This window comes from Canis lupus, chromosome 26, assembly GCF_011100685.1.
Source record: "Canis lupus familiaris isolate Mischka breed German Shepherd chromosome 26, alternate assembly UU_Cfam_GSD_1.0, whole genome shotgun sequence".
NCBI classification, from domain to species: domain Eukaryota; kingdom Metazoa; phylum Chordata; class Mammalia; order Carnivora; family Canidae; genus Canis; species Canis lupus.
The window spans coordinates 30,939,550-30,951,622 of NC_049247.1; the positions used below are offsets into that span (position 1 = coordinate 30,939,550).

A 12,073-nucleotide genomic window follows, 5' to 3' on the forward strand; every position below is an offset into this window, starting at 1 on the left:
CTCTTGGTTAAGTTCAAGCTTCCCATTGGGTGTAGAGATTACTAAAAATAACACACACACATTTAAGAAATAAAAGAACTCAACAGAACTTACCATGGATTAGAGCAGCAATACCAATATTGTTCTGGAGTCCTAGGGTCCCAGGCTAACCTGCTGCTGCACTGGAGCCACTTGGACATCTGAAGCCCAGTCAGGGGTCTAAGCTGGTTGGCCACCCTCCTGGCCCCATCCTTGCTCCTCCTCCCAGATCTTCCCTCTTCCTGAGATTCCCTCTCTGGTAGGTGGGAGGGATAGTCCCCCAAGGAACTGAAACCATTGTCCCTGCCCCTGGAAACTAAGATTATCCTTGCTTTCCTCCTCCCTTGATCCCAACAGAAAGCAGAAGCAGAAGGCAGGAGAGCCTTTGCTCTGCCCCAGCCTGATTCTGCCGCTCCAACAGGTGGTCCTGGGCATAGGCCAGACTTCCCTTCACCCAGTCTACAGGTCCCTGTCCCTATCAACATACCAACTGCTTCCTAAACCATCTTAGCTAACTCAAGCCAAAACTGTCCGAGAGGATGCAAACTCTAGGGTGCTGGGTCCCCGGACCAGTGCCCAAGCCCAGGATGCACACACCTGGCCAAGTGAGGTCCCAGCCCCATCTGAAACCCAGATATAGGATGGTAGTGGGCAGATGGCCATCCCAGTTCCCACTCTCCTAGGTCTTAGAGGTGTTTGACACAGGAAAGCAGTGTGCCATTTAGCAAGAGAACCACAGAACACAGAAGCCCCACACAAGACAGTTTTCAATCAAGCTTTTAATGAAAAGATCATAAAATAACAGTTTCTCATCACTGTACATTAAGACTGCACGCTTCTGAATGGAGAGATCAGTCGTCGGTGAATTGCTTTTCTATGACACTCGAGGGCTGCGTACCTGCAGCTCTGACCTGAATTTATCCAAACTCTCAAAGGAAGTGAGCTCGATGTGATGACTGACAGCGGCGGTGGCCAGTACAGGAGTGCGATCACGGTGTCCCCCCCCTTCTGGGAAGGGAATAGAGTAGGACAGTGATCCCTCTTCCAGTTCTGATTAAACAAAACAGCTACAACCCCATCCCTCCCCCTCCCCCTCGAGGTATTTGCGAATGGGCAGGTGCCCAACCTGGGGTCCCCCAAGGGGGGAGGGGGAAAACAAGTGATGGGTGGGATACAGAGAGGCTCCCCTCAGCACCTGGCCCCATGGGCCCCCGCCAAATGGAGGGGGGGAGCCCTGGAGATCCTCCCTGCCCCAAAGTGAGGTCTGTTATGCAGCATTTCTGAGGTCAATAAATTACAGCAATAAATAGCAAGGTGAGGTAGGGGGAGGGGTTCCCGGTAGCAAAATTAAAGTGGGTGACTGAAGCTGGGGGGGGAGGGGTCCTAGGAAGGGGGTCCTGGGCAGCCTCAATTCCCATAGCGCACATCTACCCCCTGATCTGGAATGTCACACTGAGGCTCTGGTTAGGTCCCTCTCCATCCTATCACTCCTGGCATCGGATTCACAGGTTCAGTAACATCTGCCCCAACGTGACTCTGGGGAAGAGCAAGGGCCTTGGTCCCTTTGAGGGGTACAGCAGGGCTGAGATCCCTTGTCTGTTCTTCGGAGGCCTGGTGCTTTCGTCCCCCAAGCTGAGGGGGCGGACGGATGCAGCCACCTCTTCCCTGAGCCCTGCCCTCCTGGCTGCCCAGGCCTCCCCCACTCAGGACGGCTGTAGGGAGGGCGGTAGGGTCGGCCTGCCCAGCCAGCCCAGCCCAGATCGCACTCCTGCACGCGGCCCAGTCCAGTGAATACTGACGGGGTTGGGGCGGGGGCACAGCTGGACAGCCCGGCGCCCCCAAGTGGTGACGAACGGGAAATACACACACGCTGCGTGAAGTTCCAAAAGTCCGTCTGGGTCCAGATTGTTCATTTCACAGGCTGAGGTGTATGGCTATGCTGCGAGTCTCTGAGATTCTTATTTGCTTAAAGGTTCGTCTTTTCTTTTTTACCTTTTTTGCAATCCTGGAGGAGCCCTTGCAGTGGCTCGGTCTGGTGGGAGCGAGCGGTGGTGGAGCCAGCCGCTCACTCGCCCCAAGTCTGAGAAATAAATACATTCATCACTGCACAAACATATTGATACAAAAACAACACTGTTCAGAGTGTTTGCACCGTCTGTGTTGGTAAGGACCAGCCCAGTAAGACCTCCTCACTGCTGGGGGTGGGGGTGGGGACCCACTGGAGTCAACAGAGCTGTGCAAAGGTCCCGGGGCTTTTTGGCTTAAGAGGGACCCTCACATCAACCCACCCCAAGGGTCGCGGGCAGAATGTGGGAGGTGGGGGGGCCCTCCATCCCGGGGCCCTAGCCCAGACTCGGGTCCTGCGGCCAGAGCCGATGGCCATCCCCTGCTGTGCCAGCTGGCCAGGACCTTCACGGTCCGGCCAGGAGGCCTGGGAGCCAGTCAGCACCGGCCCAAGCTCTTTGGTGCCAGCTGGGCTTTGAGAGACCCGGGGCTGGGGAGGAGGGCTCAGGTGAATCCAGGGGGCCTCCATGCCTGCCCCGGCCCCACGACAGCCCCTCTGCCCGTGAGCCGACTCAGAAGGGCCTCCAGCGGAAGGTGGGGATTCACTGGGACTGGCCTTACAGCTGCTGAGGTCTGAAACTGTAAAAGTTTATGTAAACAATGAGATAAATATATTAGTATCTTTTTTTTTCTGAGCCCATTGAGGTTCCATACTCATTCAAAATGTGCTTTGGTTTAAAAAATAGGTTTTGTGAATTTGGGTATGAGCTTTTTTTTTTTTCCTTTTTTGTTTTTTTTTTTTTTGTTTTTTGTTTTTTTTTTTGTATATCCTCTCTTTCCTACATGACATCTGCTATTTCTGTTTCCTGTTTCTCCGAAACATTCAGGAATTAAGTGACTAAAGCAGAGAACTGTAAGCCGCCCTTGGCCTCCAACGGCCTAATTTCCTTGTGAGGCTCTTAACACACTTCCACGCACACACTCGCAAGCACACACTCCACATGAAATCAAAGGAAAAAGAAAACAAAACCAAGTGTTGTGTTCAATAGTCCCACCCCTCCCCACAAACCCTTAAAATCTTAAATAGGAAACTAGTGTTTTGCTTTCTTGTTAAAATACAGAAAAGGCTCGATACAATACTCAGGTGGGTACAATACTATGTCGCACGAACGTCGTTGAGTGAGGGGCCTTGGCGCCCAGTCCCTGAAGCTCTGCAAATGAATCAATCACCTACTCCACGGGTCACCTCGTGGATGTAGCCGCCCATGGCCCAAGAGGCCACACACAGGCCAGGCGTGCGTACAACTCCCGTGCGCTACAGACTTTGTGTCGTGTGGCTTAAGTGCTGACGGAGTGGGGTGGGGGTGGGAGGGCAGAAAGGCCTGGAGAGGACCCTGTCCCCTCACCTGACTTTTCAGAACACGAGACCCTGGGTCCAGTGCTCAGTTCCCACCCGGAAAGAGTAAGACCCAACTTGGGGCTGGGGGTGCCTAGAGATGGGCTCAGCCGGAAGCCCTCACTTGCAAAACACACCCTTCACCATTCGGGTCCCTGAACTTGGGCTGTTCTCAGCTGGAGGGTCTCTGGAGGGGTGAGGGGAGAAGATGACTCTGGAATTTTTTGGTCTGAACTTAAAGAAAAACAACAACAAAAAAAAAGAGAAAAGCATGAAGCAAAATTAAGATAAAGCCGCTGGCCCAACTCTGGATCCAGTCGGCCAAGGACAGTGGGGCCAACCACAGCGACCTTGGTCTGGCCTTGTGAGCCTGGCCCATGGAGGGCTGCCTGAGGCTGGCAGAGAAACCCCAAGGTGAGGAGCAAGGGGGAGGGACTCCAGACAGGGCTGAGCCAATTGGTGGCAGCCCAGGGGCCAGGACTGCCCTGAGAAGGTGACAAAACAGGGCAGCACCCCCCCACACCATCCCCCAGGGGGTAGACATCACTTTGGTCAGTGCTTCTCCATGCCTCTGCACTGGCCGGGCAGGGGCTGCTGCTCTCCCAAGCTCCAGCTCTTACAGGCCCAAGGGACAGGATGTGGGGGGGGCTCACTTCCACCTCATCCTGGCCCTGGCAGGGGGCCGCAAGGGGCTGGCTCCAGCAGTGAGGCTCCCCATCCTGATCTCCCGTGGGGCTGGAGCACTCACTGCCCTCCTCACCCAGGCCCAGATCAGAGGCACGGACGGGCTCCCTGAGGCTCAGGAACATACGCATTACACTCACAGGGTGGACACAGCTGGCGATATGCTCTGGGCAAAAGACACATGCAAGTGGCTCTGCAGCCGCAGGAGCCCCTCTCGGGAGAGCCTTGGGGATGGGGGTCCCAGGACGGCCACTGGGGCCAAGCAGAGCCTGGCTCACTCAAACGTGCGTCTTCCTGTGCGCACTAACAGGAGGAAAACAAGTGTCATGGCCTCAACTGCCAGTCACCAACGTACTGTTCTTGTGAATTCAAGAGGTAGCAAAAGGTCGGAAGTCTCTCCACCTTGATCGGTAAGGAAGGAAGGAAAGCTCGATATCTGTCCACACGCACTATGCACACCACACACACACATATACACGCACACACACTCGCGCACACTCACACACACATACACACACACACAGAAAATGAAAAAGAAGAGTACCAACGGCTCTGGCATCGAGTCCAGCCACCCCCCTCCCCCCACAAATCCCAGACCTTCCAGTTCAAACATTCACATAAACGTTACACTGGTTTTTCTCTTAATAAAAAAGAAGTACCTCTAAACAAAGAATATTCCTCAGAAACTATAGGAAAATCACTCTCTCTCCTGAGGCAGCCGAGGCAGGGCTCGGGGCCCAGGGAAGCCTTTGGCCAAGAAGGGCTTCTGGGGCCTGGAGGGGTGGGCGCCCCTCAGCCCACAGCCAGGGCAGGGGCGGGAGGGGCAGCTGCCCCTGTACATTCAGTCTGCAGACCCAGGCTCAGCCCCGAGGGGCCGGGAGGAAAATAAACTCTTGTTGGTTTTGGTTTAAAAAACAAAATTCAAAAAGAAAAAAGAACAGATCAGTAGGAATAACAGCAACACAGGCCCAGAGGGCTCTTTAGCTGTGGAGAGGTAGGCGGTGGGGGCCCCCCTGACTGTCCCAGCGCCAGTGAGCAGTGACCCCTGGCTCAAAGAAGGAGGGCTGTCTCCTCCCCTCCGGCACCGCTCCCCAAAGAGCCAGGGTGGCCCGCACACAGACAAGCACTCGTGCACGCACACAGACACCACCCCTGGCCGAGGGGCAGCCCTGCCCTCCCCAGCAGAGGGAGGCCCCCACTGCCCCCTGCTCTGACCCGGCCTGCGGGAAAGGGGCCAAGGTCCCAGCGAGACCCCTGTGACCCACTCCCACAGGCCCTGCAATGGCCCTCTCGGGGAGCCAGGGCCTAGGTGGAATCGGGAGGTAGACTGCACACCAGCAATGAGCACTCGGAGCTCGGGCCCGTTGGCTTCCCTCCTCTCACTTCCCTTGGTACAGACTGTCCATTAAAGCTCTGAGTGTGGGGGGGGGCTGGCTGGAGGTGCCACCAGGAGCCACCCCCACAGGGCCTGGGGGTCCTGGCCCCTCCCGCCCGGTCTCCGTGCTTCTTTCTTCCTTCCTTCCGTTGGCTCCCGAGGGTGAGTCTGCAGAGGGCACCCTCGGACCGGGGAGAAGGGTCTTTGGCTTCTAGGAGGGGGAGGTGTGCATGCGCAAGTGGCTGATGAGGTTGCGCTGCTGGGTGAACTTGCCCCCGCAGAGCTGGCACTCGTAGGGCTTCTCGCCCGAGTGCACACGCATGTGCTCGGTGAGGCGGTACTGGCGGGTGAAGCGCATGCCACACTCGTCACAGGCAAAGGGCTTCAGGCCCAGGTGGCTCCTCATGTGGCGCGTCATGGTGCCGCGCTGCGTGAACATTTTGCCGCAGATGTTGCAGGGGAAGGGCCGGGTCAGCCAGTGCGTCTTCTCGTGCTGCCGCAGCGTGGCAGGGTCCTTGTAGGTCTTCTCACAGACCGAGCACTTGAAGGGTCGGGGCTCGGCCGCGTAGGCTGCACTGGGTGCCGACAGGTCCTCGGCCTCCTCCTCGGCACCCCCACTGCCCGTCTCGTAGGCTCCCTCCTCCTTAATGAACAGCTCCTCCTCCGTGTGTGTCTCCACGTGGGCGTTGAGCTGCTCTGAGCTGGGGAAGCCTTTGGCGCAGGGGATGCACACGTACAGGTTGTCCCCATAGGACACGGTCTCGTAGCCTTCCTGTCGGTACACATAGTGGGTGCCGGCATGGCCGCTGCCCCCCTCACTCCCACTCTGCCCACTGTCCTCGCTCCCATCCTTGCCATTCTCCTCCTCCTCCTTGCAGGGATATGCGGGCTCCACATAGGGCCCACTGGGGCCACCCCCACCAACATTGCTGGCCAGAATGCCATTGGGAACCCTGTCCCCTAGCCCCTCACCCTCATCCCCTGGGCAAGGGCCCTTGGGCCCCACTTCCCTCCGCTCAAAGGGGGACCCCACCATGGGCTCCTTCTTGCTCCACTCCTTCTTGCGGGCTGAGTGCCGCAGGCTCTTCCGGGGCTGCCCACCAGGCCCCTCCAACAGGCTCAGGTGGTTGTCCTCGGCCCCCTCCAGATCCATGGGCTCATTGGGGGTGCCCCCCAGCTCAGCATAAGAGGCACTGTTGGCAACAGGAGGAGCGGAGGCTGAAAGGGGCGAGCCATGCTGACTGTCACTCAACTGGGCCGGGTCGTCGGGGGTCAGGGGGGGACCGGGGGTGGCAGGAGGTAGGGGAGGACTCTTCTTGGACAGGTCCAGACCTAGCTCCTGCTCACAGCCCCCACTGCTCCCATTGGTGCTGCAGCTGCCCAGGCCGGCCTCCCCACTGGCTGGACAGATGGCCCGGCCCAGGCCATGCACACCCTCCTGGCTGGAGCCCCCGAGGAAAAGCTCGTCATCTGAGCCTTTGGCCTGGGGGAGCTCCTGGGGGGTATGGGCCCCTTTGCGTCCGTCCACAAGCCCTGGATACCGCGCCTGAATGACGGAGGCTGTGGATAGCCGCTGGCTGCGGGGGGGCCTCCCCATGCCAGTGGCACCCACCCGACCAGAGCCGAAGGGCTTGCCGGCTCGCTTGAGTTTACGGCGGCAAAGGGCTGCCAACTCAGGCAGCTGGAGGTAGCTGGCGGCAGTGAGGAGAGTGCTGAAGTTGGGCTCGGCCGGCTGGTCACTGGGAAGCAGTTTTCCCGTGTAGATGAAGTCCAGGATCTGCTGGAACACTGTGGAGCTGACCATGTCTGTGTCCAGGTTGATGAGGTTGTCGTGCAGGACCAGGGACTTGAAGTAGATGCTGCTGGCAGCCAGGACGTTCTTGTGCGCACGGAAGATGGAGTTCTCCACCATGATAATGACATCACACAGGAAACCCTTCGTCCTCTGCTGGTTCAGCTGCAGCAGGAGCTGCTTGGAGTGGCTGGGCAGCTCCATGTCGGGCCCCATGTCCCCGCGCCCCGCCCACGCGTACCACCTGCGGGCAAGAACAGGCGCATGGGCATTAGCCACCTGGAAGCCTCATGAAGGGCTCCAGGACAGGGTAGGGCTGTGGTGATGCTAAGAGGGCCTCATCAGGCATAGTACCCAGGGAGGGAACTCATACTACCCACCCATGGGGGCTCATGCTGCCCAAAAGGGGACAGTGGCACCAGCCCCATGTAGATGATGAGAAAACAGAAGCAGAGGACAATGGTTACGTGGTGCCAAGCAGAAAAAATGAGATGTGAATTTGGCTCCACAGCCCAGGGCACTGTCTCCACACTAAAGAAGTCAGCCACAAACCCACAGGGGACTCAAAAATGACCACCAGGGGACTGTGAAGCACTGGGTAGAAGCAGGGACTGAGGTGAGCAGAAGCTCCCAGGTGTGCTCACTTTCCACATGGGCATGCAACCTCCCAGCTTTTAGGACAAGCTAGAAATTGAGATTTTTCAGCTTAATCTCTCAATGTCAAATAAAGGTTCTTTTGCCTTAAATACCATGTGGGCCAAATCAAATATGCAGCCGCCATTTGTGAGCTCTGCTCTGCCCTGGGTGCCTTTCAAACTCCAGTGGTTTCCCAAGCTTTCGGATTTGTCAACATCACAGACCTACCTTTAGTATTCCAGCCATAGTCCCTTGCCAGTGCCTGCTCCCATTCCATGAGGACCTCACCCCCCAAGAGGGCCCTGAGTACTCCAGCCTGGGTCTCAAGGTGCTGAGCAGAAAAGGGGGCCTGGCCAAGCCCCTGGCACTACCATGGCCCTGGGAAAGGCAGCCAGCTGGCCTTGTCAGACTGGCGCAGACACTAACTAATGTCATTAATAAACACACAAAGGCCTCTGCCCTCCACGGGAACCTTGCAGGTGGGCTTTGTAATAGCATGCACATCGGTCTCTGAGAGTGGGGTGCTCTGACCATGCATCCACCCAAATGAGCAGCAGGATCTGAGGCACAAGGTGTAGCTCATTGCTCCCTCCAGCCCCTCAGGGAACATGCACCCTCCCACAGGCAACTGTGTGCCATGCAGCTGACAAGGGTGCTTTGATGTCCTTTGGCTCAGGGCTCAATCTCTGAAAGTAACTGACTGCTCTGAGCCTCGCTCAACCCGGGACCCCTTTGCCTCTACCAGTGGACCCAGCCAAGTCCTGCCTCTCTTCGGGAAGAGATCACTGCCTTCCTGTAACAAACACTTCTCACACCCCACTGCCCCACGCCTGCCCTCATTTGCAAAGACAAAGGAAAACCCTAATAACCACACATATGCCAAAGTGGCCTTAGGAACTCACTGTGAACACACATGGGTAGACCGCCACACGCTAGCACTCAGGGCCTAACAGGAGGCCACAAACACCCGCTCTGCCAGCCCAACCTTACAAGACTGCTCAGCTGGGGCTCAGAGGTGAGAGCCCAGGTCCTGAGGGAACCTATCCTCTGCCACTCTCTGCCCCTCAACCAGCCAAGCAAAGACAAAGTGCCCAAGGCACAGTTTCCACCCAGTCCCAGGAAATGCAGTGTCAGCCCCACCAGCACCCAGGGTGCTTGATGCTCCCAGCCTGGCAAGGGGACAGGCCAAGGGAAGGAGGCCCTGACTTATAAGAGCCTGTGAGCCACAGCAGCTGCTCCTCTGCAGGAAGAGGGCAGCAGGGCCCCAGCCTCCCCTCCATGCTACCCAACACTGTGTGCACACAAAGGACCAGACTGAGAACTGCAGGTCTTTGTGGGCCACCCTCCCCCATACTTCCCCTCCCTCCATCCTCCAATTCCCCCTCCCCGGCCTACCGGAGTGCCAGGGGCCCAGAAACCATGTGAGCAGCAGCCAGCGGGGGTGGCCTCCTTGAGCGCGCGGCCTCCCTGGGGGTGCATCAATGCCTGGTCACCTGGGAAGCAGAAGATGGACAGGGTCACCTAGATTGACATCAGCAAGGGAGGGAAGGAAGGACAGTGAAGGGGAAGGCACCTGGTGGCCCTGGAGCCCTCACTCCCAGGAAGGTCTGGGATCTCTCTGGCTGGGACGCTAGGGACAGCCAGGCAGGGGACAGCAGCCACAGTCCACAGCAGTCAGGTTCAGTGGTAGGGCAAGTCACAGGTCTAGAGAACTTAGCAGGGCTGCACTCTCCTCCCACCCAGGAGATTTAGGATTTAGGGTACTCTAAGGGCCACCGGAGGCCTGTGGGGAGCTGGTGGCAGGCACATTAATTCCTGGCGGGCAGGCATGGTGGCAGGAGGCCTGGGCAAGGCCCTTCTCAGGCTGGCCACATTTACATAACAAAAGGTCAAAATTGGAGGCACTAGTGCAATGGGCTATTTATAAGAACCAGTCTCAACCGCTTCTGGCTCTCCTGCCTCCTTCCCTTCCAGATCTGCTCCCACTGCCCCCCTCCCTGCCCAGAGGGCCCAGCCCCCTCCTGCCCAGCCCAGCCTGACCACATGGCCTCCCCTCGCAGGAGTTTCTTTGGGCCTGGCCTTTCAATACCAGCCCGCCAAAGCAGCTGGCAGCTGCTGCCAGATGCAAAGGGTCTCCCCTCTGCCCACCCCCTCCCCAAGATACAGGTCCCCAGGGAGGGGGATCCTGAGGTTCTGGCTTTTTGCACCCCACTCAGCAAGCCTAGGCTCCCTTGGAATGGAGCCAAGGGTGGGGGCGGAGGCCTGCAGCAGCCTGGAGCCCATCCCTGCCTGCCCTTCCCCCACCCCCAGGGCCAGGGAGGCTCAGCAGGTCCCTCAGGAATGTGACCAGACCCGGGGTGCGGGGTGGCTGAGAGGCCTCAGCTCCAGCCTGCCAGCTGTCTCTCTGGCCCCTTGCACAGCTCTCCTCTCATGGGGTGGCCTGGGGCGTATGGGGGGAAGGGGGGACGGGTTGGTCCAGGATCCCACCCATGGCCCAGAGGGCAGCAGAACCAGCTCTGTTGGTCCAGAGAGGCCTAAGAGTGTCTATTTCTACATTTAATGAAGGTGGCGCGGCCTGGGCCCCTAGCTTGTGTAGAGAGTTCAAGCCAGAGGTAGCCAGCAGGACAGAGTAGAGCTCAGCCTTAGGAAGGGGGCAAAGACCACCTCAGCACTGGTGAGAGCAGCCCTGAAAAAATGGACAGAGAGCCAGAGCGATGTGTTCAAGCCAACCAGATGCCCCCCACAGAGCCCTGTGCCACCTGCCTGCTCCCCACCGGATCTCAGGGCACCCCAAGCCCCGCTGGGGCATGGTGTCCGCACAGTGGCTTCTAATTTAGCACTTACCAGACCCTGCACTCGGAATTACTTGCCCTTGTCAGAGAGCCGGCCAACAACTACTGAACCACATGCGAGGAGTGGGGCTTCCATGGGTATCCACTGCTCCAGCCCTGCCAGCCACGTCACCAGCCATGGAAAGGCACAGTGACTGACCGAGGTCTCCCAGGTTGAGTCATACAGGACTTCTCAGGCCCAACCTCCCTACAAGGACTCCACAGGGCAGGGCTGAGTAGCCTTCACTGTGTCCTCCACTGAGTGGGACCACGGTAGAGCTGTCCTCTGAGAGTTCACAGCCAGTACGATGCCACCCTCCCTATCTGCCTTCCACCCCAGGTTGGGGCAAGCGAGGGCCACCATGGGGGCTGTAAGTGCCAATGCAACCTCACCACAGGTGAGAGGGTGCCCACTGCTTCAGGGCTAGGACCCCTGCAAAAGCACTGCTCTTTCTTCCCAGCAAAGGCCTCTGCCCTACAGCTCAACACTGGGTATAGAAGCAGCTGGCACCTACACTGGAGAGGCCACAGCCCCAGGAGAGGCGGGGTGCCAGGTACCTAGAAACATGGGTGTGTGGGCTGGTGCAGTAAGCTGGCAGTGCAGTACCCCACTGGGGAAAGGGGCTGGTGCCCAGCCCTGGCAGGAGCCCACAGGCTGGGATGAAGATACTGCCTGGCACCAGTCCCTGGCACCGAGGAGCCCCCTGGCAGCAGGCCCAGGCAGCGTGCCTATGGCCCCAAGGATCCACACTCAGCTCAGAACCGTTGCCTGCTGGAGCACTGGCTCTGGGAAGACTAAGATCTGGGGCAGTGGGATAATCAGATACTCCTCTGAAGCCAAGACCTAGCCATCTTAGGGGAGCAGGGGATGAGACCCTGGCTAGGCTGGCCCTGGGGAAGGGCAGAAGGAAACACAGTCCCTGGGGAAGGCCAGTTCTTGTGAACACAGAAGCTGGGGGAGAATGAACAGAGAGACCTGGCTATGTAACACCTGGGTTCCCTTCCCAGGTCCTTGTTTACAAAATGGTCCACCCCCACCTACCCAGCTGGGCTATTACGCAGAGAACTACACAGATCTCTGCTGAATTCTCAGGTCCTTTCCTCCCCTTCCAAGTCCCTGCCACAGAAAAGCCAGAGCTGCCCCCACGTAAACACTGAAGGTGAGGACACCCCAGATTTTTAAAATATACACCCAGGGCACCTGGTGGTTGAGCATCTGCCTTTGGTTCAGGGTGCGATCCCAGGGTCCTAGGATAGAGTCCCATGCTGGGTTCCTTGGGGTGGAGGGCAGGGGCGGGGTGGTGGTGATGGGGCTTCTCCCTCTGCCTATGTCTCTG

At 58.1% G+C, this 12,073-nt stretch overlaps 1 protein-coding gene across 2 annotated transcripts in view; it reads right to left on the bottom strand.

Annotated features, from left to right (window-relative positions):
• Window positions 1–778: 778 nt before the first annotated feature.
• The window catches only part of HIC2 (HIC ZBTB transcriptional repressor 2), a 33,324-nt gene continuing 22,029 nt past the window's right edge, over window positions 779–12,073 (bottom strand). The window contains exons 2-4 of one of the 2 annotated variants that reach the window (XM_038575980.1): window positions 9,301–9,398; window positions 6,511–7,513; window positions 779–6,249 (exon numbers count right to left, since the gene is read on the bottom strand). In XM_038575980.1, coding sequence (XP_038431908.1) covers window positions 5,689–6,249; window positions 6,511–7,513; window positions 9,301–9,326 — 1,590 coding nt within the window. In that variant the 5' untranslated portion in view covers window positions 9,327–9,398 and the 3' untranslated portion in view covers window positions 779–5,688. Of the gene's footprint in view, window positions 7,514–9,300; window positions 9,399–12,073 lie in introns of both variants that reach the window. The other variant, XM_038575979.1, reaches the window with a different exon arrangement.